This window comes from Triturus cristatus, chromosome 1_1 (assembly GCF_964204655.1).
Source record: "Triturus cristatus chromosome 1_1, aTriCri1.1, whole genome shotgun sequence".
Lineage (NCBI taxonomy): Eukaryota > Metazoa > Chordata > Amphibia > Caudata > Salamandridae > Triturus > Triturus cristatus.
Genome location: NC_140579.1, coordinates 84,338,301 through 84,365,727, shown reverse-complemented (window position 1 = coordinate 84,365,727; position 27,427 = coordinate 84,338,301). Strand labels below are relative to the sequence as shown.

At 45.2% G+C, this 27,427-nt stretch overlaps 1 protein-coding gene across 1 annotated transcript in view; it reads left to right on the top strand.

The window, feature by feature from the left end:
- The window catches only part of LOC146869529 (phosphoenolpyruvate carboxykinase [GTP], mitochondrial-like), a 102,378-nt gene extending 81,122 nt beyond the window's left edge, over positions 1–21,256 (top strand). Inside the window, exons 3-10 of the mRNA XM_085603826.1 lie at positions 105–289; positions 3,799–4,002; positions 4,607–4,794; positions 5,020–5,182; positions 5,344–5,562; positions 12,226–12,363; positions 14,353–14,448; positions 20,476–21,256. Of these exons, the coding sequence (XP_085459952.1) occupies positions 105–289; positions 3,799–4,002; positions 4,607–4,794; positions 5,020–5,182; positions 5,344–5,562; positions 12,226–12,363; positions 14,353–14,448; positions 20,476–20,930 (1,648 nt within the window). The 3' untranslated portion in view covers positions 20,931–21,256. The remainder of the gene's footprint in view (positions 1–104; positions 290–3,798; positions 4,003–4,606; positions 4,795–5,019; positions 5,183–5,343; positions 5,563–12,225; positions 12,364–14,352; positions 14,449–20,475) is intronic.
- The last annotated feature ends 6,171 nt before the right edge of the window (positions 21,257–27,427 follow it).

Genomic DNA, 27,427 nt, shown 5'->3' with positions numbered 1-27,427 from the left:
CCGACACACCACGTCCACTGTTCTTCATTTCTATTGGGGTTAAAGTCATTATTTGGGGAGTATCTTTTATATTAATCATGCCGGCATTGTTGCTCTTCTTGTAGCTGGCTGACCAGGACGGATCCTAAGGATGTGGCACGAGTGGAATCAAAGACTGTGATTGTGACCGAAAATCAGCGGGACACTGTGCCCATTCCTGTTGGTGGTGCCAAGGGTCAGCTGGGCAACTGGATGTCTCCTGAGGACTTTGAGCGGGCGGCTGGTGCACGGTTCCCAGGGTGCATGAAGGGTAAGTTGGATGTGAGAGGAACCTACTTTTTTCCCCCTGCTTTCTGACAGCTGTCTATTTTTGGTTGCAAGTTTCCCTTCCCTCATTCTAAAAGTGCTCTTTCGATCCTTTCCCCATTAGAATGCCCTCTCCATCCCTTATTCTAACACTCTTTCTCTTACCCCTTGTCTTAATGACTTTCTTTCTATCTCACGCCATTGGAAAATGGATGTTTGAATCCTTAATAACTTTCCCCTTTTGACTAATCTCTACCAAAGTTGGCAATGACAATAATTTAGAATACATCTAAGTGCGTGACGACTTTCATGCAGATTAGTCAAAAAATTCAGAAGTTTCAAAGGGGGGTGGGGGGGAGGGCAAAATCATTTTTCACTCGTGCTGTTGACTTAGCGCAGGGCCAGTTGGATCGCCAGGTGGAAGCACCATCTCAACCTGTGAGTTTCAGACCACATTTGTTTTATGGTAGAGCCACTTTTTGAAATATTAGTCAACCTTAACTTCCTTCTAGCACCAATTTGTTTAGAGGATAATATATATATATATATTGAGTGGAAAACAGCCAAAGGTTAAATTCAAGTTATAGTTAGCCTTGGTAATAAGACCTTAAAATGTGTTTTAAAAAACACCTCTGAAATTCATTGAAAACATCACATTTAAAGTGCAGTTATGACTCCAAAACCTAAACAAAAATTACTGAAAACGGCCAGTTATGGTTAGGTGAACTAACTTACAAACTTATGCACTGGTAACCATAGCTTTACTTTTTTAACCTTTGGTTTTTCAGTGAATTTCAGTTTTTTTAAATGGTCTGAAACTGCTCCTTGCCCCCAATCTTCTATTTACAGCCAATCCCTGCTGCAGACGCCCTGCTCAGTGAGGGCTGGCACATAGGGCTAAGGCCTGGCATGTGGCCAAACCCACTATGGGAAGCCAATTCCTGCTTCACATGGGGCCTTCGACAGTACCTCTGGGGGGTGGGGGTAGCACTGGCCACAGACATGGGTTGGGATCATGGTCTGGCCGTTTGCTCGCTCCTTCGCCAACCTACTGCAGGCTGCCAACCGCGGCCTTCAGCCTGTGCATCATTGTTGACCGCAGGGCCTAGTTGCAAACCTCGTGTGTGGCCACCTCCAGCTGCATCATTCATTTTTCTTTTTTTCATTTGAGGATTTTGCAAACCTTTGGACTCTGGGAGGCTCTAGAATTCACAAATCCAGCACATGATTTCTGAGTCTCACCATGTTTAAAAAAAAATATATATATATATCCACGTTTTTGATGGGGTTCCTTTGGGGGCCCTCACGTGCTTTAGGGTAGCTTCACCCTGTTCCCGTATGTATTTTTTTTCTTTGTTTGGTGCTCCGTGTTGGGTAATAGCAGCGACAACACAATAATAATAATTATTATTTTTATTCTTCTTCTTTTACTTCCTCTCTCTCTCTCTCTCTCTCTCTCTCTCTCTCTCTCTCTCTCTCTCTCTCTCTCTCTCTCTCTCTCTCTCTCTCCTTCTCTCTCTCTCTCTCTCTCTCTCTCTCTCTCTCTCTCTCTCTCTCTCTCTCTCTCTCTCTCTCTCTCTCTCTCTCTCTCTCTCTCTCTCTCCTCTCTCTCTCTCTCCTTCTCTCTCTCTCTCTCTCTCTCTCTCTCTCTCTCTCTCTCTCTCTCTCTCTCTCTCTCTCTCTCTCTCTCTCTCTCTCTCTCTCTCTCTCTCTCTCTCTCTCTCTCTCTCTCTCTCTCTCTCTCTCTCTCTCTCTCTCTCTCTCTCTCTCTCTCTCTCTCTCTCTCTCTCTCTCTCTCTCCTTCTCTCTCTCCTTCTCTCTCTCTCTCTCTCTCTCTCTCTCCTTCTCTCTCTCTCCTTCTCTCTATCTCTCTCTCCCTCTCTCTCTCTCTTCCTCTCTCTCTCTCTCTCTCTCTCTCCTTTCTCTCTCTCTATCTCTCTCTCTTCTCTCTCTTCTCTCCCCCCCCCCCCCCCGCCCATGGATTTCTGAATGCGTGGAGGGTTCGTAAATTAATGATTGATATCTCTAAAATTTTACCTCTTCAAGTCTAGACTGGAACACTTTTTAAACTCTAATTTCTCAAACTACTGACCGGGTTTACACCACACTGAACAAATGCACTTACTCCCTTGAGTAAAGTTCCATTTGCATGGCAAGTTTGGTGTAATTCTGCTTATCCGTGTGTCCTGTACCTAGGGGAGTTAAAATTCGAAATATCAGTTTCTGTTTTGGCCCTCAATAAACAGATCTGCACCCAGCTTGTCATAAAGAACCAAAGTGGAACCCATTTAAGCCCAGATTTGTTGACTGATGTCAGATTCATTAAGAAAGCAAAACATGCCTTTAACCGGAAACCCTTACCTAATCCTAACTACAGGCACTAACCTCTATAACATATGGACACACCACTGAAGTACCCGAACTACATGTACTCCAGGCACCACAAGTCACCAAGGAGTATCATGGTGACAGTGGGATTCCAGAGTCCCTTGCTGTAGTATCTGAGTAACGCGTCTGATCTGCCATTTCACTCCTTCAATTCAGACCGTTTAAATCAAGAAAAGGATGCAAGCTTTATGGGCGCCGCCATTGTATAGTTCTGACCACTCACTAATGGAGAACATACGAGGTCCACCCATTTTCTAACATAAAAAGCTGAAGTAGAAGGACAGCTACAGGTGTTTGTTGTTGTGTAGCTCCTTCTTCATGTTTACCTGACACATGTTCTCTGACCGACATACATCTCCCTTGTTTCAATGCTTCTCTAACCCACTCCCTTTGTGTATTTATTTATAAAAAAGGCGCGTTTTCTGATCTTATCCATACCCAGCCATTTTACAGGCTTGGAGTGCCCCATAGATTATGCACACACACAATAGGAACCCTGATTAGTTCCAGGTTTTAGGTGGAGTGCAGCTCCTTCATATGGAACACTCTCACACTACTCACCTCAAATGCCTTTTTTTCCAGCAGAGTTTGTAAGCATAAGATTCGCATAGTGCCATCTACGCCGAGCTTGAAAACTGACGGTCTTTTGCCATTTTTGCAGGAAAGTCTTTAAGCATAGAATTAGTTGGTGCCATCCACGTTGAGCTGAAAAATGGTAAAAGCCTTTTACCACTCCACATACTGCCCATCATCTCACTTTGTTATTGAGGGAGGACAGGAAAAGCTATGTGCCAGTGGTGCTTGTGGATCAAAAGTGATGCCTCTAGTAACCTATCATTTAATGCTGCATACTACATATGATATAATTTGCTTTTTCCAAGCGAATTATGAAATTAGAACAAATTCGTTGTAATAAGAACATCTGTGACCGTTGATCACAGGGAGATTATTTTCTCTCGACTTTACCTCTGACTCCCTTATGTTTTCTTTCCATTTTTAATAACACCCTACTTTTTAATCTTTCTTTTTCTCACACCAGTGAAACGCTGTCTCCAATCTACCTGATTATAACTTTATCCCCATGTATGGTAATGCTCCTTGCATTGTATCATGTCTGCCCCATAGGTCGCACCATGTATGTGATTCCGTACAGCATGGGTCCTATTGGATCTCCCCTCTCTAAGATCGGAGTCCAGGTCACAGACTCGCCATACGTCGTTGCCAGTATGAAAATAATGACACGGATGGGGTCCCGTGTGCTGGACACTCTTGGGGATGAGGAGTTTGTGAAGTGCCTACACTCCGTGGGACGACCCCTGCCATTGCGAGGTAACTAAGTAGCCATCTGGGATGGAGCTCCAGTCCGGAGAGCCAGAGGTCCACTAAGAAGTGGTAGCGTATCTCCCATCCGTCCAACGTAGCGTGTTCCTTGATATGTTGAGTTGGGTTTTTTCCTGATTATGGACAGAAGAAGCAGTGTGGCTTGTTGTGTAGTTTTGGGGAGAGCAGTGGATTATCAAGAAACTGGCTGTGTGAAGTGTTACACGACTGTGGGGGCTGTGGAGTATTGTGTCACTTGGATTGTATTTGAGTGTCTTGTTTAGTATTACAGGGTGTGGAGTGGCCGATGGGAGTGTTGTATTGAATGGTTGGTTGGGAATGGCTGGAGGGTGGAATAAGTTGTATCCCATAGCTGGGTGGAGACATTCGCTTGCGACTGGTATTGGAGTGTCTCCAGAGTGGGGGTTCAAGGGGACAAGTTTGAAGAGTTCCACCACTGACCAGCATCGCTGGGGAGGAGTTTCTTTGGTGTGAACAAGCGCTCGTATGGGGGTTTGAGGGCATGACATGTGGGCATAAGCTTCGTTCTTTCAGCCTGGTCAGACTGTACTTTTGACATTCATGCATATGGGTCCCCTTGCCTCCCACAAAGCACCGCTTACCAATGGCTGGCCTTGTAATCCGGAGAGCACCCTGATTGCCCACGTGCCAGATCGGAGGGAGATCTTCTCCTTTGGCAGCGGTTACGGCGGCAACTCTCTGCTCGGCAAGAAATGCTTCGCACTGCGCATTGCGTCCCGCATTGCCAAAGATGAGGGATGGCTGGCTGAGCACATGTTGGTAAGTACAGCAAAAATGTGAGAGGGGGAAAAGGGCCAGAGAAGGGAGGCATGGGAGATGGCCATAGGATGCTCAAGGCTAAGCGATGATGGGTTAATCACGCGCTAGTGAGCAGAGTAAAACTGCAGAGTAAGACCGATGGGAAGAATGACTGGCTGAGCTGGGCATAGAGAGCTGGACTGGCTTCATATTTTCATAAATGTCTTTCTCACCAACTTCTTCCAGATTTTAGGAATCACGAATCCCCAGGGACGGAAGAAGTACATTGCAGCAGCTTTCCCCAGTGCCTGCGGGAAAACCAACCTGGCCATGATGAGCCCCTCCCTGCCTGGCTGGAAAGTGGAGTGTGTTGGGGATGACATTGCGTGGATGAAGTTTGACGCTGAAGGTGACCATCCTTCCTGCAAGCGGCTCTCTTCTGCTAGCTTCATGTGTGAAACCTCCTCTCACTTCTCTCGCTCGACTCACTCGTTCGACACATCTGCATTTCCTTCCCTGATGCTCCCCCTTTCATCTCCCCCTAACCCTTTGCTTCTGTCTCCTCTGCAGGGCGCCTCCGAGCCATCAACCCTGAAAATGGCTTCTTTGGCGTAGCGCCAGGTACCTCCATGAAGACTAATCCCAATGCCATGAGGACCATGCAGAAGAACACGATCTTCACCAATGTGGCAGAGACCAGTGAAGGCGGCGTCTACTGGGAAGGCATCGACGAGCCTCTGCCTTCCGGGGCTACGGTCATGTCCTGGCTTGGCAAACCATGGAAGCAGGGTGAGTGCCTTTGAGGGGAGCAATGGAGGATTCCCTTTAGTAACCATATCATGGCTATGCCCCCTGACTTGTGGCCCTTTTAGTCTTTGTTACAATGCATACAGGCATACTCAAATCCTGACTGCCTAGCAGGGCTATAGCGCACAGACCCGGTGGTCCGTCAAGCATGTCCCCATCACCCTTTGTATCCGAGGCAAAAGGGAACTGTGAGATCCATCAAGGAAATAGAAATGGTCTGTCCGGTGTGCTCTTATGGCGCACACACAGAAAGCCTGTCCGTTTTATGCGGAATGACAGATGCAGCGAAGACCCATTGACCATTCCGCATTGCACAGTGTTACAATGAGACAACATGACACCATGTTTAGTACTCGATGTTGACATTCCCTGTGAGCTGCTTGTCTCAAGTTAAAATTCTGACCAGGCTACCTTAGTTTTCCAGCCTTCCATTATTCATGAAATAAGATGAGCACTGGAAGGAATGCAACCTTTTCGCTGTGTTCACTCCTGTCCCGTGGACATCCACAGTGGGTGCTGTAACCTGCTAACTCGGCACAGCCACATTTGGTATGTTCCAAGGACAGACTTTTGTTATTTCCAAAGTGCTATCACTGTCACTCTTGCAAGAGAGCTATCTCTGCACAGCTTGCACAGGGACAGATATGGCTAGTACGAGTCAAAGATATATTCGCCCCACCTGCTTCTAAGACAGATCCTTTTTAGTTTCATGTTTCCCTAATGGCCTTTACTGAATGATGTGTCTCCACCTATATCAAAAGTACTGTGGCTGTTAATTTGTAAACGTTGATTTAGTAAACTGTATCAAAAACATATTTACAGCATGGAGGTAATCTATGCTGAAATGCTCAGACCAAGTTTAAAGTTAAATCCCAAACACCAATTGTCCCTGTAGCGGTTACGATACAGAAAACAACATTTTCTTGGGCTTCACTGAAGTGCTGTGACTTCCAGTGGCATACGTACTTCTGGCTGGGCTGGAGTGACTTTGCTATACTCAGGATGGGGGGGAGAAGCCCACTGACGGCTGGCACGTAGGATATCTGAGACTTGATGCATTTTTCTGAAGAGATGAAATGGTTCTCACTGGGGCCCGTGTCCACCTGGACGCCTGGGCCAGATGTATACTTGGGTGCTGAGATTTGTGATGCTCGGGGAGCTGAACTGTGAGGGTCAGTGGTAGAGTTGGGAGGCATGGAGAACTGAGTTCGAGGCACATCGAGAGAGGGAGTAAACCCTGTGATAGTTATGACACCAGAAACTAGTGGATAATGCAGGGTAAGAAGGGACATGTGTTCCATTTTCAGGTCTCGTCTGATCCAGCGCTTTAGCGCTGCTCTCGCGAGAGCTTTTGTTAAAGGGGGATCTGGAAGTGCAGACTAGTGCTTTTCAGGCCTCCAAATACAGTGCATGTGCGCCGGGCGCGCGCACCATTTGTCAGCCTGCCTGATCTCTTTCGCGGGCGCTTTGATGTTCTCAGTGAGCCGCGCGGCCACTGAGAACATCAAAGCGGCCGCTAAAGTGCTCACCATTTGCCACCCCCTCCCTTATCCCACTTCCTGCTTGTTTTTTTGGGCTTACAGTCTCCATGCCCTCTTGCTCCTTCGTGCTGCTTTACCCTTCCCTCTGCTTGTGCTTCCTATCTCCTCCCACTCCTGCTGTTCTTTCTTTTTTTTTAAAGTCATTTTACTAAGCGCCAACGCGAACTGAAGGTATCGGAGTGCTTCACTTGAGCACCAGCTGCATTACAGACGGACGCATTCATTTTCATGGATGTACAGCTAGTAGGTGTGCAGGGGCGGGGATCTCATAGCAGCAGTTCTCAGAATACTGTACAGTCAGTACAGTGAGGCTCAGTTCTGCAAGCCTCGCGCCCTGTTGCTCATCTTGCTGCCAGCCTTTCTTTTAGGGTGGCCTTCAGGCTCACACACCTCGCACCTAGCCACAAACCACAGAGGTCGAGCATCTTTTGAACTGGTCTCTAATTAAAGAAATGACCTAGAAACCAAAGGCATTTCACAAGTCATCGTCCCGCAGCCCATGCGCACGTAGAGTACTGTCAGCACACGGCTCCCAAGCCAGGAACTTTATTATGAGATCCGCCTTATATTAGAATGATTCAATTCAGACCTCTCTGTTTCGGACCGGGGGAATGTTTTAGCGATTTAGCAGGCAGACAGACGTTTGCATTTCTTCAATAAAACGAGAGCGAAATGGGCTTTGACTCATTAAACTAGGGAGGTCCGCCCCTTAACAAGAAAATCCATGCTTTAAATGGACAGTTATTAGGTAGCTGCACTTTTGAATTTGAAAGGCACAGTTCCGTATTTTTAACTAGCAAACTTTTAATGATAGCGTATCTGCACTTCTGCGTTGCAACCAGGTATCCTGGGAGTCAGAGTACCTGCACTTTAATGTTTAATTTTTAATCAATTACTGAATTGATGACGTGTATGCCCAGGTGTGCCACACTTGTTGTGTTGACACCAAAAGCTCCGGGGGGACAATGCAACCAGTATTCAAGCATTAAACATTTTTTAAATGCATAAAATGTTAGACAAGTAGCAGGAGACAAAATATGCAAAATGGCCGTGATGCAAACAAAATGAAAACGTGAGAATGACATCTATCCAGGAAATGATGCATGGCTATAGAGCAGAGGTCTTCAAACTTTTTAACTCTGAGCCCCCCCTAAGCAAAATGTTTTGAGGTCAGGCCCCCCTCCAAAACTTCATGACCAGGATTGGGGGAGCGGGAGGGACATGGCTGCGTGCAGGAAGCGAGGCTTATAAGATGATTTCAGGAATACTTTTTCTATAGCTTATGAACTGCACCAAATAGGAGACTTATAAAACAGCAAATGCATCAAACAAAAACAGATATCCCAAACAAACTGCTACCCATAATTGGGGTGTTGTGAGCCCCTCACACTGTTTGACCCCAATGCAACTATACCTGCTGCATTAATAATAACTGCAGTCCTGAGTAGCAGGCTATCTCCTTTGCTTTTTTTACCTCTTCCCCTCCATGATGGATCATCACCTCTGTCCTAATGCTTGAAAGGACAATAAGCTCTGATGCCCCTTTTTTTAAAGGTAGACGGTCATAATTGTGATGCAGTGGGCCCCCCAAAATCCATGGGCCCCAGTCCTGCTGCATCTGCTCCTTTATGATAACCAGCAGTGGCCACTTACACACTTGGCAGCAGTACCAGCTTCACTAATGAATGTCCCTTTTAAAAAAACAAAAACACTTATATTGTCCCCTTCTTTGGGGTATCTCGCTGAAGAAGTGGTCTCAGACCATTTGTAAACATAAAAATGAGTCCGCATACAGTGCTCCCTATTCTGGGCCTTCTGTTTGACAATATCTATGAATCTCGCTCCTTTCCTCTGTCTCCTAGACCATTACTGTGAGGCCCCAGGGGTCGAGAGGATTAGGGCTCTGCATCTGAATGCACCCTGCTGGCCTTCTACCTGCCACCCCATGGACTCAGCTTTCACAAAAAAACTGCCCCTGAATGGTTAATACTGACTTTGAGATGCCTCTGCCTGAAATTGAAGTGCGGGTGGTAGTGCAGAAAGTTAAAAAAGAAACCATGGAATTATGAGTTTCTGCAGCAGCGTTTTCCACATAATTATCAGTGTATTGCATGTGCTACATACTCTGCAGATTTCAACAAAAAAAAATTGATTCTAGCTCAAACGGAACAAAAGTTACTTAAAGCGTGACAAAGTGTTCCGGAGCAGTGGAAGGCCCTTTGCAAAGATTGACTGGTAATCTTGTGGTTGCTTACTGCTGTATTTGGGTGCTACACTGGTACTAATGAGGTGAAATATTTCCCCTGACAGTGTTACCGTGAGTTAAAATGACAAAATAATGAAGTAATATTAACCACAAAATGTGGCGCATTGTGCCGCATAATTTACCTTTTCTTGCTGCATAATTTAGTCAACCCTGCCGCATAATGTTGTCCTCTTCTGCTGAATAATTCCAGTGGATCTGCTTAAAGCTTTATGGTGGCAAAGATCTATTCTTTTTAAGATGTAATGTAAAGGAGTTATCAGCTGGAATCTGGAATAGTGGAGACACTTACAAAAATGTCTGCATTTGATACAGTTTGATTACTTATTACTAAAAAGTATGTTTTGTAAGAACTTGTTTTATCTCAATCACTGCATCATGTTGCCGCTGCCTAGCTTAGAGTATGTAAATACTGTTTTAAAATAATGACTTGCATGTTCACAGTGCTTTCTGCCACAGGCTGGGACCTCATAGCACTATATACAGGGCCATTGGAATTATGCGGCAGGAGAAGACCAAAACATGCAGCATGGTTGACTAAATTCTGCAGCAAGCAAAGGCAAATTATGCTGCATATTTTGTGATGGCATTACTGCACTATTTTGCTACTTTTACACTTGTTAACATTGTCCTGGCCTTTATTGCCCCTCATAAGTACCACATTAACACCCACATATAGCAGTAAGCAACAGAAAGGTGACCAGTCAACATTTAGAAAGGGCCTTCCACTATGAGGTAACGTGTTGCTGCATTTTTTAATCTGCAAATTATACAGCAGATGATGGATTGTGTGGCAAATGCGGGAAAACCATAACTATGCGCTGTGAGTGCAGGGTGAGAATGAGGAGTGAGTTGTCCGAATGCAGGTTGAATTCCCAGACACTTGAAGTTAATCAGCATGTTATTGGCGGGCGTAGGGTTTCAGATACAAGTTAAACTATTGCTACTATGGAATTAAATCAGGGAATCGAGGGTGAAGGAAATAAATAATGTGCTGATCCTGCAACAAACTTCCAGTCTTATGATTAGGGTTGCCAGCTCATTATTCTGATGTTGCAGAAGGTACACAAATAAACAGTCACCTAAAGCCCTATTTTCAGCACTTTATCTGTGCATACTGGGAAAAGCAAATATAAAGCACTTTTAAATGTGTTCTAGGGCTGCCTGAATGTTTCATGACTGAAAATAAAAGGAACAGACAGAGTCAAATTACAAATGAATACCTACTTTTTTATTTAAGAACCTATTTAGTGTCAAAGCAAGGTCTTTGCAGGCTCATTAAACATACATGGCTGGTATTTTTTCTATTGGCAACCCTTTTTTTATATTAATTTTCATGAAATGCATTTTCACACTACAGCAGTATATGTAAAATACAAATTTAAGGAGGAATAGGCAGAGCCGGGACCCAGGGGTTACTGGAAAAAGAAAAAAAAAACAGCCTCCATAACCTGTTTCCTAAGGTATGCAAATGGTCTTTAAAGACCGGTGAAAAACGTGGGCGTGCTGGAGTCTTAATAAGACTCCAGACACTGCCCAGTGAGCCCCCAGCAGCACACTCACTGACCTCTTGCCCCACGGCACTCTTAGGGCTTCGGAGTAAATGAAGACAGCCTGGAAATGCAGCGAATAAACATCGCTGCACTTCCAGGCGTCTTCATTTACATGTGCTTGCAGAGGCCTTCGCGCCCCCCTGGGAACCCATCCACGCCCCCCCAGGGGGGCGCGCCCCACAGTTTGAAGAACTGTGCTATAGAGGGAGTTTTGTTATGATTTGACTGATTTATACTTTTTTAAACGCACAATACATATAAAGGTCTCTTGGCGGGGGCTTCGTACTTCCTGGAAATAACATTCCAAAGGAGCCAGAATTACCGGGTTTTCTCTAAAACATATCAAAGCAGTCCGGTTCGAGGTTTAGTGCTTCAGGGAACGCTGAACCTCATTTGCCAGATAATCACCGATTGCGAGTAACCCTTCTAAGAAAGGGAAATTACAGGATCCTATTGCACAAGCCATCTGTGTTGTCAGGTTTCGCCGGCACAGCGCTTGCGCAGTACCCATGGCAAAACAGCCGGTATATGTGTGCAGGTCCGTCATGATCCTTTTCCGAGAAAGACCTAAATAAGCAAATTTGTGTAAATGCATGTAGTCTGTGTGGACCTGGGGAACTGGGTTCGAGCCTCGGTAACGACGCTGAACATCCTGTGATTCTGGGCAAATCACTTAATCTCCCTGTGCCTAACCAAAATGAATGTGTGTCCTCATGTAACGTAACCGGTGCTATGTAAAGCACTCTGATACCTGATTGGATTTGGGTCAAGTTTGCGCTATATAAAACTCTGCTAAAAAAAAAAAAGCTCCTTTGAGGGGGAGTTCCTTGGACTGTCAGATCCAATCTGCACTCTAAAGGATCATTTGTTACACGCCCTCATCCACTCTCCCTGTCACCGAGCCACCTTTCACACTCCTGGGCGACATGAAACTTTAGCAGACACCGTGGACCACACAAAATCTCAAAAATTAACACGCATTGGCATAGCCAATCGGTCTCGTTTTTGGGACCTTTGTAAGTATTTAGTTATGCAGCACAATATCCTTGGTGCAACAACACCAACTGTTGCATGGCTAAACACTTATAAGGTCCCAAATGCGAGACCTATTGGCTATGCCAATGCTTGTTGGTCATGGAGACCATTCTACTTGCAAGGTGGAGGGGGCGGAGTGTTATCGTCACATAGTCTCAGGGATGCTTGATGTCTTCTTCTCCCCCCCCCCTTTTTTTTAATACATTTTTGTTTATTTATATTAACCCTCAATCTGTTCCCTTCTGTTTTCCAGGTGACAAGGAGCCATGTGCCCACCCAAACTCCCGTTTCTGTGCTCCCGCAGGGCAATGCCCCATCATTGATGAAGCCTGGGAGTCGCCAGAAGGAGTGCCCATTGAAGCAATCATCTTTGGGGGCCGGAGACCCAAAGGTAAGTCCAGTTAGTGGTATACATGAGAGAGGGGGGCTAGTGATGCCATCAGCTGCTGATGAAAGGTGATGGAGCACTGCTTGTGGAGGAGGTAGGGTGATCTTTATCAGTGAAATAGTACATTTCATAGGGTTTTCCCCATCTTGCTTCATATACGCATGGTGGGTATTTGATGCCCATAGGCATTCACCATTGCTGATAACCCGAAATACATGAAAGTTGTTGAGAAATATATAGCCACCATTGCTAACACCAGGCTTGGAATTTTATTGATCTTAGCCTTTTTTTTCCCTTTTTCCTCGTTTGTACTCTGGGCCTGAGGCTTCACTGCCTGTTTTTAAAATTTTTACTTTACAGAGTTTTATATAGCCCGAACTTGACCCGAATCGGGTATCGAAGCACTCTACATGAGCACCAATTGCATTACATTTTTGTTAGGCAAAGGGAGATTAAGTGATTCGCCCAGAATCACAGGATGTTCAGCGTCATTGCCGAGACTCGAACCCAGTTCCCCAGATTCGAGGTCGACCGCCCTAGCCGTTAGGCCAACTCCTCTCCCCTGGAAACTTTCACCTCCATTTATACCCCAGGCCTTGGGATTTACTGCTCCTAGGTCTTCACCTCCATTACGATCTTCCTCAGGGGGTGTTTATAGAAGATAGTTTTCACCTCCAGTGTTTCTTTTCAGTGCATACTATTATTCAATAAAATGCGGGGTCATGGCGTTTTTTAAATGTCTATTAAAATCTTAGAGGGTATATTCTGCCTATTGCTTTTCCCATCATTTATATCACCATTATACATCCTTCGGGATTAGAATGCACAGCCCACAGCATTTCAGCTCCATTATTACCACCCAGGAGTGGTAGTAGCGGCTCCTGCTGGGAGTGCTGCGGAGCGGTGAGGCGGGGCGGAGGGGGTAGAAAACCACAGAATACGGCCGAACGGAGGTAAGTACATTAATAAATAAATAAAACAAATCACATTGCGCACGCCGCAACGCCAAATGTGCGTAATGTAATTAGTTTTATCTATTTATGTACTTACCTCCATTTGGCTGTATTCCGTGGTTTACTACCTCCTACCCTGCCCCTCCCCGTCCCGCCTCACCGCCACGCAGCACTCCCACCAGGAGCCACTACTGAGGAGTGGGAATTTATTATCTGTAGACAGTCACCACAATTATTAGCCCGCAGGGCTGGTTATTTAATATCCACAGCCATTCACCCATACATAGCTCCATGGGGGCAGGTATTTACTGCTCATAGCCTCTCTCATCACTTGGCTCTCACTCTCAATACTTGGCTGTTTACTTCAGTAGCTTTTCCCCTCAGTGAATACCCATGTGGGGTGGATCTTTACTTCCCACATGCAAGCCCCACCCCCATATCTTTGCCCACGATCTTCCAATTATGGTTTTATAAATGGGATTTGTGGTGAGCTGGTTATCTTGAGGCGCACCACTTATTTAACATGGCCCTCCCTCCATTGTCTCTGTCTCCCATGTCACATCGCACATGAATCAGGTTATGACCTCATCTAAACTGCAGAAGTAATCTTTCCATTATTTGTATTCCAAGTCATGTTGTGGGTCCCCTTACCTTGCTGCTTAAAATGATCCCTGTGAATCTCAGGGAAGTCCACCCTGGAGCCTCAGGACCTGTTGAATCTTGCTTTTGGAAATGCCTTAAGTAGTGAAAACACCTGGGGCACTATTTGGGTATCTGGGAAACATTCAGCAGGTCCCATGATCAGTTTCAGTCTGTGATGACTTCATCTTGTTCTGCTCATGCTTGAAACTCCATGTGGCCCAGTTATTAAACGCAGCATATCTGACAGTGCCATTTTTATTGTGGGGCAGTAGCTTCGAGGTTTGCTGTGAGGTACCACTTAAAGGTCACCGACTAACTCTCAGGCCTCACGCCTTACCCCTTAAAACCCCATCAGTTTCTTTACGGTGTTGTGACCTCTGCCATCTTTCACTTCTAGGAGTGCCTTTGGTGTACGAGTCGTTCAGCTGGCGTCACGGGGTGTTTGTCGGTGCCGCTATGCGATCAGAGTCCACGGCAGCAGCTGAACATAAAGGTAAGACCTGTGCCAAACCCAATCTGCATTTGACAGCTGTGGGAATGCCTCCATCGACTTGTTTGGCAGAAGCATGGGGAGAGTCACCCAACATGGGGCCTTTGAGAAGTGGATGCCAAGTGTTAAGTGCCTTTCAAGGTTAGAGGTATGCCAGCCCACTCATTGTGGTCCGAAAGTAGCTTGGCAGAGACCTTACCCAGTGAGGTCTGAGATGCAGGATCCTTGCCCATCATGGCTTCACTGTGAGTAGTAGGGTCTGCCTAGTATTGTGTAAAAAATAAAAAAAAAAGCAGATCAGCAGCGTTAACCTAAGATGGGGTGTGTATGTGTTTGACCTCTACGTAACCTGACACGTGTAAGGGCTGTATAGTAGTTGCATCCATTACTGGACATGAGCTAGGTCTCTAGATGAGGGACGTACAAGAGGCTGTTGGGCATTTTCAGCATGGTAGGCATACAATCCGTTTTAGAGATGCAGTCGCTCTACAAAGTGGTGGGATTGAATGGTGAAAGGCCAAACTCTTGAGATGCCATGGCTAAAGATAAACCCTTCTGAGGTCATGAGCCTGCAATTCAGGGGTTACTTGCCTGTGTAACCTGTAACGACTGTCTGACTGTTAGGATTTCACCAGGCCCTTGCTCCTCATGATGCATGAACTACAGACCACTAGGGTCTATAGAGGCGATGCAACAAACCGTTTAGTATAAACGCTCTCTATTGTCTTTCTCACTGTAGTTTGTCATTTGTACACTTTTTTCTCTCTATTTTCCAAAACTTTACACATATCTAGATTAAGGACAAGATTTTGATTGGGGCTTACATATTACTCCCTTTGAGCTAACAAATGCTACCGACCTATAAAGGCAACAATAGGCAGAAACTCATTGACCAGTACGGAGAACATAGGACTACTTTATTTCATCATGTCAGACTCAACTTTTTAACCTTGGCGAAGGTAGCAAAAAAGTTATAAATAAACTACTGTTTATCTCCAGGTGATCCTCAGTCACCTCTTACAAGCCCTTTCTACATATCGCCTAGGCAACCCATCCACTAAGCGCTCCATCTTTCAAGCCTGTTGGGACTTGCTCAACGAGGAGCAGGACCAGAGGATGAAGCACTCATTCTTAGTGGGGGAGGGTCCTTGTTATCTAAAAGTAAGACCTCCATGAATTTAGGTAGAACACAATTTTCTGCACTACACCCCAAGGGAATTTACACTGCGTTGTTTGGTTATTGTATCTGGCAGGATGTATGGTGGATCAATTACATTCCTCTCCCACCCCCTTTCTGAGTGTTTGAATAAAGATAAACCCAGCCTCATCCTGAAGCAAGGTCAAATGGATACATTTGCGAAGTTAGATGGCATAGCACCGATGGACCCCGGGTTTGGCTGTGTCACAACAATGCAGGCGCAAGCCACCTTGACTCATCAGTCTCTGCAGAATTCATTCAGTGATGATCCAGTTCTCATGCTCATCTCCATAGATCAATATTAGGGAAGTGGGCATGGCTGTGGTGCTCCCCCACCAGGATCGAAGAATACGGTGAATCGAGTCAATGAAGCTCAGGACTGAATATCCAAACTTGAAGTGGTTAAGGAGGTGCAAGCCAACAAGTCTGTATCTTCTAAATAGATGAAGTAGAGGATGCAGCGGGACGAGCCTGCCACATCAGTCTAAGATGCGTGGGCTTCGCAGAGGGTGTGAAGGGCAATCATCCCGAAGCCTTCCTAGAGCCAGTGGCGTACTCTCTCAGATGGTTGGTGTTCTTGTTTTGAGGTAGAGCCTGATCATTGATCCAACAGCCTCCTGCAGAGATCACAGTGGGGTAAACTTCAATTGAGTGACATAACCCATTAATAACAGACATGGCACACTAGACTCCAATGGAGGCTTTGTTGCAGCTGCTTTGTGACGGCATGTAGCTTACATTATGCATGGCAGCACTGCCATGCCTACAACCAATAATACACCTTTTTTTCAAGAGTGCACAGATCCATTTCTAAGTTCTATTTGTTTTATTGAATGTGAGAATGGTAACCGAGGTAGACCTTTTAGCCACAGGGCTCTCAAAGTACACCCCAATTGACTAAGGACTAGAGGGAGGGGAGGCAAGGCTCAGCAAACCAACATGTAACGACTTAATGCTTGGGGTTAAAAAAACACTAGTCTTAGCAACACTCGTCTTAGGATGGCCCTGCAAAAAGAAACCGAGAAATTCCATTGACTTAACAAAGGTTCCATTGATTCCCCAGCAATATTATGGAAAGCATTTTAATCCGTAGTGAGAGGCAGGGCTGTAGACTACATCTTGAAAATAAAACATGGCAAGCAGGAGGAAATCTGTGCTGCAGAGTTGGTACTCCTTAACGTGGAGGGACTATACAGACAGCAACGCCACTGAGATGCTCCTGCTTGATATTAAGAATGGCAAATTGCAGCATCGACAGCTTCTCACAGAAGAGGCCAAAATCTGTGGTTATTGCCCAAAGCCAGTTTTACGACCAAGATGATAAAACTGTAAACTTATTCTACGGACTGGGGACTAAAAGGAAAATATACACCATTTCGTATACACCTGAAATACGGAAGGGCAGAGAGTAACAGACCCAGCAGCAACCGGAGCACTGAGTTCTAGCAGGGAGGGCGCTCTCAAATAGTGTTACCCTGAGGCCTCCGTAGCAGATCTTTAACTGAAGAGCCTCACTGACATGACGAGCGACCCCATTGACTACCCCATTACCGAGGAAAAAGGTGACTGGCGCTATTGGGCAAATGTCCTCATAGAAAGCCCTGGGAACTAATGGATTCTCCGTAGAATTAGTAAAGTTACACTCCAGCACACTGGACCATATCTATTGACCACGCACACAGCTGCAAGGGAATTAGGTGAGATACCGCAAGACTCCATTGAGGTGGACATAACCACAGTGCGTAAACCTGAGTGTCCAGTCAATTGCTGCGACAATTTCATTTATGTTGAAGCTATAATATATGTGATGTCACAAAAGTCAATGTCTATCACGACTAACAGCACTATAACCATGGCCTGGTACTAGCAGTCCTTCAGATAGACTTTGACAAGACTTTAATAATCTGAAATGGGAGCACATGTTTGCCCTCATATGACTGAATCCAGGCCAGGTCTTCCTTGCATACCATAGCTGCATTGTGGCTGAGACTAGCACTGAGCTTAACCGCCAACCAGATACATTTAGCACCTGTGACAGGAATGGATCAAATTAGAGACCATGCAAAGTGCATGGTCCCTGGTTTGATCCGCTCCTGTTATGATTGCTTAGAGAAGTGAGGGTACCATTTTTATCAGGAGAAGTGTGGAAACGCATGGTGATAGGAACTTGTGGAACACTACATATTCCGGAAGTTTCTCTCAAAGAAATGTCAGGGAAATAGGTGATTTTACCCAAAGTTTGGGGTTTCCATGGCATTCTGAGTAAGAAAACTTAGTGGGAGCCATGCAAGTCGCGCCAACCTGAACTCCATTGGGTGTTTAGTTTTCAGAAATGTCTAAATTCAGAACGGTTTCCTGGTTGTTGGCTGACCCAGAGTCCGAATAGTGCTGCCATTCAGCATGGCAAGTGACGGGAAATTGGGATTTAGCTCAATTGTGAAAACCATATGCCAAAACTACGCCTAAAAGAATGCAGATTTCCTTTTGCTTGCCATGGGAATGCTCTGGTCCTCATGGGGGATCAAATAATGTTAGGGGTATATGATGTCAAGACAGCCCCCATCCCATTATTTCTTTAAGAAATATCCCTGGCATCAGTGTGCTTTCTGCCAGCTCCCGGGAAAGATTCGGGGCAAATTCTCCAGTCGTCCCCCGGAAAGGGGGACACAAAGACTTCTGGGTAGTCTCCTGGGTTGGAGGCTCATAAGGATGCCAGGGCTTACTGCGGGTAACTCCCGCCTCCAGTTACCACCAGACTTCGGGGTGGGGGAGTTCTGCCCCCAATGGGGCCAGTAGGGTGGTATAAACTACTGGGCCCTTTCTGGCATGTCCTGATTCTTGGGCGAACCGGCCCGAACTCTTCTCTTTTGACAGGGGGTCTATGGAATAGTCAAGCTGCCAGATTGGAACTGACCTGGTATTGTAAATCGGTCTTTGACGAGGATCCAGGCATGGCAGATTTTATGGCATACTACCAAGCGTTTTACTTAGCGGTCATGACTGACTGTATGTTTGTTACCGTGGAATACTCTGAGCGAGCTTTGGGTGATGAATGGAATAACACCTATACATGATATCTGTGGGGGCTGGGTGGGGTAGGTGTCAGCAGTGATGATCTACCAGCCACTAAGATAGTACTGGTAAGAAGGAGAGACACCTTGCATGCCCTGGGGTGGACAAATAAGCTAACAAGAGAAACCCATCCCTGTGCAGGGATACTCCCAACATAGTGTTGCAGCTGTTGAGGGTTTCCAGGGCTGGGGTGTACTTGACATCTTTATAATAGGGATTGTGGTCAATTGTAAGTCTACAAATTCATTCCCAACCGTGAGGAAGGAGTTTGGACTTTTATAGCCCCAGTTCTTCTGCTGCTTACAGCTCCGCCATGCACTGACACTCTACCAAACCATTCTTGAGGAGCTCCCCCAATCCACCCATTAGTGGTGAAACTCACCATGTCTAAACTCGCAGATAAAAAGATAATGTGAATGTTTAAAGCAGTGGTGATGCATACGCCAGGCACCTTCTCAGTACTAATAGAGGCATAGGAGGCTTACGTTGGTCCCTTGGATGTAGTGGAGCGGCTTACTGCACTGATGGCCCCTAGCCCAATAGCCATATCATCAGCCTACAAGCTTATGCAATTTAAATATTCACGCCATGCATACTTCACAAGAATAAGACTCTGGAATATTGGTAGATACTCTCTCGCAACAAACCCCCTCGCCCCTCCCACCCCATCTCCCCCCGCCCAACATGTATGAAATGTCAGCGAACGGTGACTTTCACTAGGGGCTTCTGGGATGCAGTGCTGGAGTTACTGTCAGCATATTAGGGCACCGAGCAGTCCTCAAGCCCCAGCCCCCCTTGTGCTACTAAACGGTCTAGATTAAATGGATTTAAACAGATGTTGCCTTACTTTTAGGGACCTAGACTTGAAAGACGCTACAAGGGAGACTGATCGGCACAGGAGGGAGGCGGAAGCTCTAAGCCTGCTTAAGCAGGGATAGACAGGTGCAGAAAGCTAGACAAAACAATAAATGAGGCTCAGAGCCACCCACAGAAGCACAGCAAATGGTGGGAAACGAACAATATCGAGATGCCTCCAACGAATGCACTCCATTGCGTTTATAAATGTAGTAATTGTTCTTGCTATGTTGCACTTTGTTATATCCAGTTTTACATGCTGTGTATCTAATGTCTGCTCTCTGTGTCTATGGTGTCTGTGAGGTGATGTAGAACCCTGGTGTGCAGTAGATGCCACCAATCAGACGGAGGAGCTCAGAATGGCTAGGCCTGAGCTGATGCCAACATGCTTCTGGTGGGGTGCTATTAAATATAACTTCCCTCAATAAATCAACTTCATGCTACAATTGCTTTGGACTTCTTTACTTAATAACCTACTTCAATCCACTTTTACGTACAGATAGGACTAATGTGCTTGGTACTCGCAAATGGGGGGATGTCACTGTTCCATGCCCCCTGGCATTTTCTTCTCCTGTTGATTGGTACATGAATAGCTAGTAAAACAGTTTATTAAACAATGAAGTCTAAGAACTTTGTAACAGCGCCCCTAAGGAGTCTCGGAGTGGCCCACTCAGAATGGTGTTTTTGAGATATATGGTAGCAAAGCCACCATGTTATCATTAGGAGAGACACACCGGATGTAGTGTCTTTGAGAGCTTTTTCCTAGTTGGGGTCTGTGAGAGCCACAACTCAAACGGTCTCTAAGAACTATGTGAGTCTGACCCAACATGGTGTCTATAAGGACTTGGCAACGTTACCCAAAATATACAGCTGTTTACCGTCTTCCCTTCTTTCTTGTCTCCCAGGGAAAGTCATCATGCATGACCCCTTCGCCATGCGCCCATTCTTTGGATACAACTTTGGCCACTACTTATCACACTGGCTGAGCATGCAGAACCGTCCATCTGTCCACCTTCCCAAGATCTTCCACGTCAACTGGTTCAGAAAGGACTCCGAAACCAACTTCCTGTGGCCCGGCTTTGGGGAGAACTCGCGAGTCCTGGACTGGATCTTCCGACGTGTGGATGGTGAACCTGGTGCCCGGGTTACACCCATTGGTTATGTGCCTGCAGAAGGAGCACTGGACTTGCAAGGGCTGCCCCCAATTGATACAAATGAGCTCTTCTCCCTACCCAAGGGATTCTGGGAGCAGGAGGTAGGCGAGGTCAGGCACTACCTGACTGAACAGGTGAACCAATACTTGCCTGGTGAGGTAGTTAGTGAGCTGGACGCGCTGGAGGAACGGGTGAAGAAGATGTGAGTGTCTAAAGGAAGAAGGTGCAAGTCTTTACTGCCTGGCTGCTCTGTTAGTGAGGGAGTAATGGTTACACTCCTACAAGGGGTGAAACTGTGAAACATTCCATTGTTTACATGATTTTTTAAGGACAAAAATCTGATTATTTTTCAGGGAAGACACTCTTCATCATGAACCATAGACAGCTTTCTGTGGGGAGGAAGGGGAGGGAAATAGGGATTGGGTTTGGTCTTTTCGGTGTTTTTTGCCTTTTAACTCTCTTTGTACAGAAATAAATTGAGGGAAGTGTGTTTTCTGTACTTGTTGAAGAAAAATAAAGAACTATGCTGTGAGTTTGGATTACTAGACTCAAGTCTGTTTGCGAAAAATGTTGGAGGTTTGTTCTTCTGTCCTATTGCAATAACTGGTCACTAAGGAAAATCAGTTTGGCTCATTCATTTAGCAAGGTATCCAAGAGACTAAGGTTATGTTGCACTCCAGTTGAATAACCACATTACTATATTTAGGAGTTTAACTCTTTGGGAGCACCCACATTGACAATTAATAAACTCCAAGTCCAGTCAGAACAGCTACTTTTGTAAATACAATATTTCCTATTTACAGGGAGGTTTAATAAGCCAGCTGAAATTCATTTATAGACAAAAACAAAGAAAGGCAATAGGTTCTGATTCCCAGATACGATCCAAGACTTCTGTACAGCGACTGATCACCCGGGGGCTAGATCTAGGCTGACCCTGGTTTCCCCTACGGGAACTGGGCAGGGAAGGTGTAGGCTCGTTACACTTGCTGTCCTAAATTGTACTGCATCCCTGCAGTTAGGTTTTGGGGATTCTGGCCTGACAAGTCCTTGTGTCTCTGGTCGGATTGTTGCAGCGCGGAAACCTGCGTAACGGGAATCAAGGCAAAACCCGTACCGAATAGCATCCCTTTATCACAGACCAGACATCACGTTAACACATTCACTCATTCAATCACTGGTGGGGCCCATAACACCAACATTCACACTTCACATCTTACTGTGAAGAAACAGGCTGAATTATGCTGTCGGCGCAGGGTACGCCTGACATCTTCTGAGTTCGCCTTCTAAATGTACAGAGACACGGAACACTCTGTTGCCATAGGAACTTCAATTTATTAGCTGCAGCTAGGTACAGTTGTCCTAGAAGTACATCAGTGGTAGGTTCTCAGGAGACTGCCACTTCAATCCGTGGCTCACAGTCTTTTATAGCGCTTGAATCCCCTAAAGCAACAACCCCCTCAATGTGCAATAAAAACGAACAAATCATCCAGTAGCAAACATTCTTTGTACAAGATACAGGATAATAGGTAATAGAAATTCCTTCCCTAGGGTCGTGTTCTCTACCTGACCCTATAGGCCAGGTGGCATGAGCATTCCTAAGTTAAATTAATTTACAACAGGACGTGTTTGCGTGTTGCAGGTGGTGATTCGTTAAACAATTGGAGAGGCAGAGAAAGATCACCAAGGGTCAATAGATGGTTATCACGGGAATTAGTTGCTTCGAGCCGGGTCTCAGAATGTACTTTGCTCAGAGAGACAGGAAAAGGTCGTTTAACATGTTACAGTACAGAGTATGAAAGAAACGCTACGAAGGTTGTCTGTGCCTGAGTGAGGGCAACATCGCAATGGTGTCAATACGCAAGATGGAGCCGTAATCAAATTTCCTCAACTGGTCTGCACTTACAGGAGAGATAAATGTTCCAAGCGCAGACATGGAAAGAATACCTTATGACCTATGGAGAGAGATTTATTCACACATCTATACACTAATATTCTTATATCTACAAACCTTAAACCTAAACATTAAGATACTCCTCCCACGTGATCAATGGATCATTTAGTTGGATTGGAGTGATGATTTATTCCCGCTAAAACATACTCAAAGATCCTGATCTATCTCTTCTCAATAAACGACCAAACACATTTTCTTGTTAATCAATATTTTTGTTTATCTAATTAATGCAAGAATTTAGTTCCATCTAATACATTTATTAATCATTACGCAAATCACAGAACACCATATTTACCTAATCTGGCTATCAGTCGTCCTCTAAGTCATCAAATTTGGTCGTCAATTAGTCAGAATTCGAAAGTTCTTCATGCAGCACGCTACAGTCCCAAAGATTGGGTCAAGGACCAGAGATGTGCAAGCATCGATCAGTGCCCATAGATTTTAGGTAGTCCTCAGTTCATCAAGAAATTGGGCAGCAATTCAGTCTGTCAAAGATTCAGGAACGCAGCCGTCATGTAGAGTCACCGTCGTCTCCGTCAGCAAAGTAAAGTACGGGAGCAGTAGAGATAGAGATGACCTCTCTATTCTAACGTCACTTTTATAATGAAAGTAAGGTCTAAAAGATACATTTTATAAAATTTGGGCTCATCCCATTGGTTGGTTTGGATCGTCTGGTGAGGTTTCACACAGTTCAGGAGGTTATGTCATTAGACATGATCCATCCGGTTCCTTGCATTAGTCCTTTGTTTGAATACTTGGCGAGCATCCCATCGTGACCTTGCTTGGGCACAGCAAATCTAGGGTCATGCCGAGGCCATTGGTACATGTGGTGGCGCAGGCGCACTTCGCCCGAAACCTCGTGGAATGGTGGCCATCGCGTCGAGTCAGTCAGGCGGCCATCTTGGTTTTAGGCCCAAAGGACAACTTAAGCGAAACAAACACAAAAAGTAATTAAAACATAGAAATAACGAATAAAATGTTAAACCCTCACTAATTCCTCTGTGTGCTTGTATTTATCTAGCGTATGGCGACATTTAAAGCGTTCATATTCACACATTGATGTCATCTGGTGCAACATATGATAACGTCACAAAAGCAACATATATCATGCGATATTCTATTTTTCTAGTATTAGTATGCGTACGTATGTTAATTACAAATTATTTTAGCCATGCAAAATGCAAATCCCACGTGTATTTCGTACATTAGTAATGTTGATTAAACTTCATGCAAACACATTAATAATATTACAATTAATAGATTATTCTAATTAGTATAAACATGCAGAATAGGGGGGTATACAAAATTGTGTACTACCCGCTCCATTAGGATCACTCTAGATGTCTCCATGTAGACTTCACCTATCTGGATTTCTCTCTTCCTCTCTTGGTGAGGGACCTGCTCTTCATCTCTTACTGGAATTTCACCATACTCTTCTTTAGCCACACTTTTGGTAGAAATGAAGCATGGTCTTGCCCTGTAGTATGAAACGGCTCCAGCATCCCCATGAATATGCTCGTTGGGCCGAGGAACGGTCTCCTCACAATCCAGACACTAACCTGTTTGTGGCTTCTAAATAGGACCAGATTCATCATACTCCAGAGGCAGTGGCAGGAACTAGAGGCAGCCAAACTTCAAGTTTCCTTGAAAGGTTAAATACTCCTTCGTACAGTATGGAACTGGTTTGGCAAATGAGAATTGTGGCTGCCCCCTGCTACTATCATGACTATTAGAGTGTCGGGGCAGAGATCCAGAGGAAGAAGCACGCAGGCTTTTGCATCCACATAGGGAAAAGACAGCCAATCTACAAGAGAATTAGCATTTTTTGCAGTCTACCACACACTCCCATGGACATGATTCCACATATACTCCATGTGTGTGTATGCGCAAAAAAACCTTGACTGTGAGGAAGGGCCACAAAGGACACCAGGTCTGAGATGCTGCTCAGGTTTTACAGGGAAAAGACCAGTGGATCCACTCCAATCCACAGGTAAAGCTGGCTCTGCCACAATAGTATGTCACTGCCAACTACCAGTCTCGTCGTAGGCCGGTGTCCGTGAGGGGTAGGGGTCGTGGAGTATTCCCCCTTAAATACGGGTGGGGATTTATTTTGGTTACACCCCAATTAAACATCCTTCTGGAAGTCTATCAGCATCTCTTTGTGATGTCGCTGTGCTCCACGGGAAAGTCTAACCTTTGCAGGTATGTCTAATATCAGAGTGAGCAAGTATCTCGAAAGATCTCGTGATGTCGCCTCAGATGAAGCACAAGTTCTATGAGGAATCAGGTAAAATCGACAAAAGGGTGACAGTTTGCAAATCCCCAGCCACATAATACATTCAGACGCGTCTTACAGAGATCGTGAGTACATCTCTCTCCTTTCAAATTTCAAGTAAAGTGGAACCCAGCCGAGCAACTTCTTCAGATCAAAATGTTGGAACTAAAAGCAATGTCTAGCAATGACGATGTTTCAAACAAAAGTATAAATGAAAAAATACTCTTTCACACAGATATGACAAGCAAGTACCCTGCAGGTCTCTACACAAAGCAAAACATGTATTTGTTTCTTTTGCTCCTGCACACCTCGGTCAACCGATTTCCAAGGCTACACAACCCACGAGAGGGAAAATTTGGAAGCGAGATATGAAAAATATCAGTTCCAACGTACTCTCAAGCTCCATCCCTAACAGCTTGCTCCCCCTTGAAGGATCATCCGATGCTCATAGCCTGACCAATCACTACTTCCACTCCATGAGCACGTTTCTAGACAAAGTAGCTCCCCTTCAACTGAAAAGAATCACCAAAAAAGACTCAAAACCGTGGTATGACGGCAGGTTAAATGAAGACAGAAGATCCCTCGAATTAATCGAACGACGGTGGAGATCTATCCCATCCGCTGACCACCTCAAGGCTCTAAGAACTACGAGAAATGCCTATTTTAGAAAGGTCAGACGATGTAAAGCGGACTTCTTCAGCACTCAAACCTAGCTAAGAACCGACCCAAAAAACTATTCGAATTAATCAAAGCGCAAACTAAGGATGCCCCATCCCCCCTCCGCCAGGATAATCCAGACATAAGACCCAATTGCGAGGATTTTTCTGCATTCTTTACTAGGACGACGGAAACATAAAGACGGACCTGCTCAACGACTTAATAACTCTCACGGACACTCAAACAGTCCCTCCAATTACCACACCACTAGCCCGAACCTCCAGTTCTTCAAAATTCGACCTCAAACAACGCATCATGGTCCTCCTTCAACTTTTACAGTAAAGAATCCATTAAAAAAATCTGATGGCCTTGAATCCCTCCAACCACTTCACAGACCCTCTCCCCGCAAATTACCTAAAAGACTTAATACCATTTGTACTACTTCTAATACCATTTGTACTACTTCTGTTGACCAAGATCATAAACATATCCCTCAGTTAAGGAACCATCCCAGATATCCTTAAAGCAGGACATGTATCCCCTATCTTAAAGAAGCCATCGGCCAACCCATCGGACTTAAACAACTAACGCCCAATATTCAACATCCCCACTCTGGCCAAACTCCTAGAAAAATGTGTTCATACACAGTTGGGCAACCATATAGTCCATTTCAACCTGCTCAACCAATACCAATCTGGCTTCCGGGCAGAGCACAGTACAGAATGAGCCATGACACTCATAATAGACGACGCACTAAAAATCCTTGACCAAAACGAAACTCGTTTACTAATCTTGCATGACCTATCTTCGGCCTTTGACACAGTCAAACACGACAACTTGCTAGACCTCTTGAAACACAGAATGGGTTTATCCGGCTCTGTACTTACCTGGCTCACCTCCTTCCTCCAAAACAGATCACAAAGATTCAAGGTCAACAATTCCTTATCCAATCCCGTGCCAGTAACTTTAGGAGTACCGCAAGGATCATGCCTCTCACCCACTCTTTTCAACCTCTATATGGAACCACTCACCGAACTCTTCAGCGCATCTAAGGTCCACTATCACATCTACGCAGATGATACGCAACTCTACTTAAAGATCCATTCACTTGGGGACATCAAATCTCTCAATTCAACGCTGGAAAAAACTCAATCCTGGCTGGCCGAAAACCATCTGAAACTAAACGCCCTCAAAAATGAATTCCTCTAATCGCCCCCACTCAACCATTCTTCCATCATTCCTGACTGGCTGAATCACCTAACAGCACTCAAAGGTCAACCACTCATTGTCGGTTCAGCAAAATCACTGGGAGTAACGCTGGACAGAAACCTAAACATGCAGAAACATATCAGTGCCTCTACAAAAGGAGCACATTTTCAAATAAACACCTTAAGAAAACAGAAACCCTTTTTGCCCGCAAATGACTTCAAACAGGCTGTGCAAGCCTTAGTAATCCCAAGAGTAGAATATGGATGTGTCGCCCTTTGCGGTCTTCCCAGATCAACGACTGCCCCGCTAAGAGCCACAATCAACACAGCGGCTAGACTGATCACAGACTCCAAAAGAAACTGTCATATCTCCCCGGACCTTAGAGTTCTCAATTGGCTACCATTCGAGGCGAGATTTCATCTATAAATCGCTTGTATGACACACAAGGCCCTACACCACAATACCCGAAGTTATCTATTTTGATTTGATTTGATTTGATTTAAATTATTTCTAGAGCGCACGTATACCAGCGGTTTCTTGGCGCTAACTCTAACCGGATCCGGGGCTAAAAGGCAGGGAGGGTTGATGGAGGATTAGTCAAAAGACTTCGT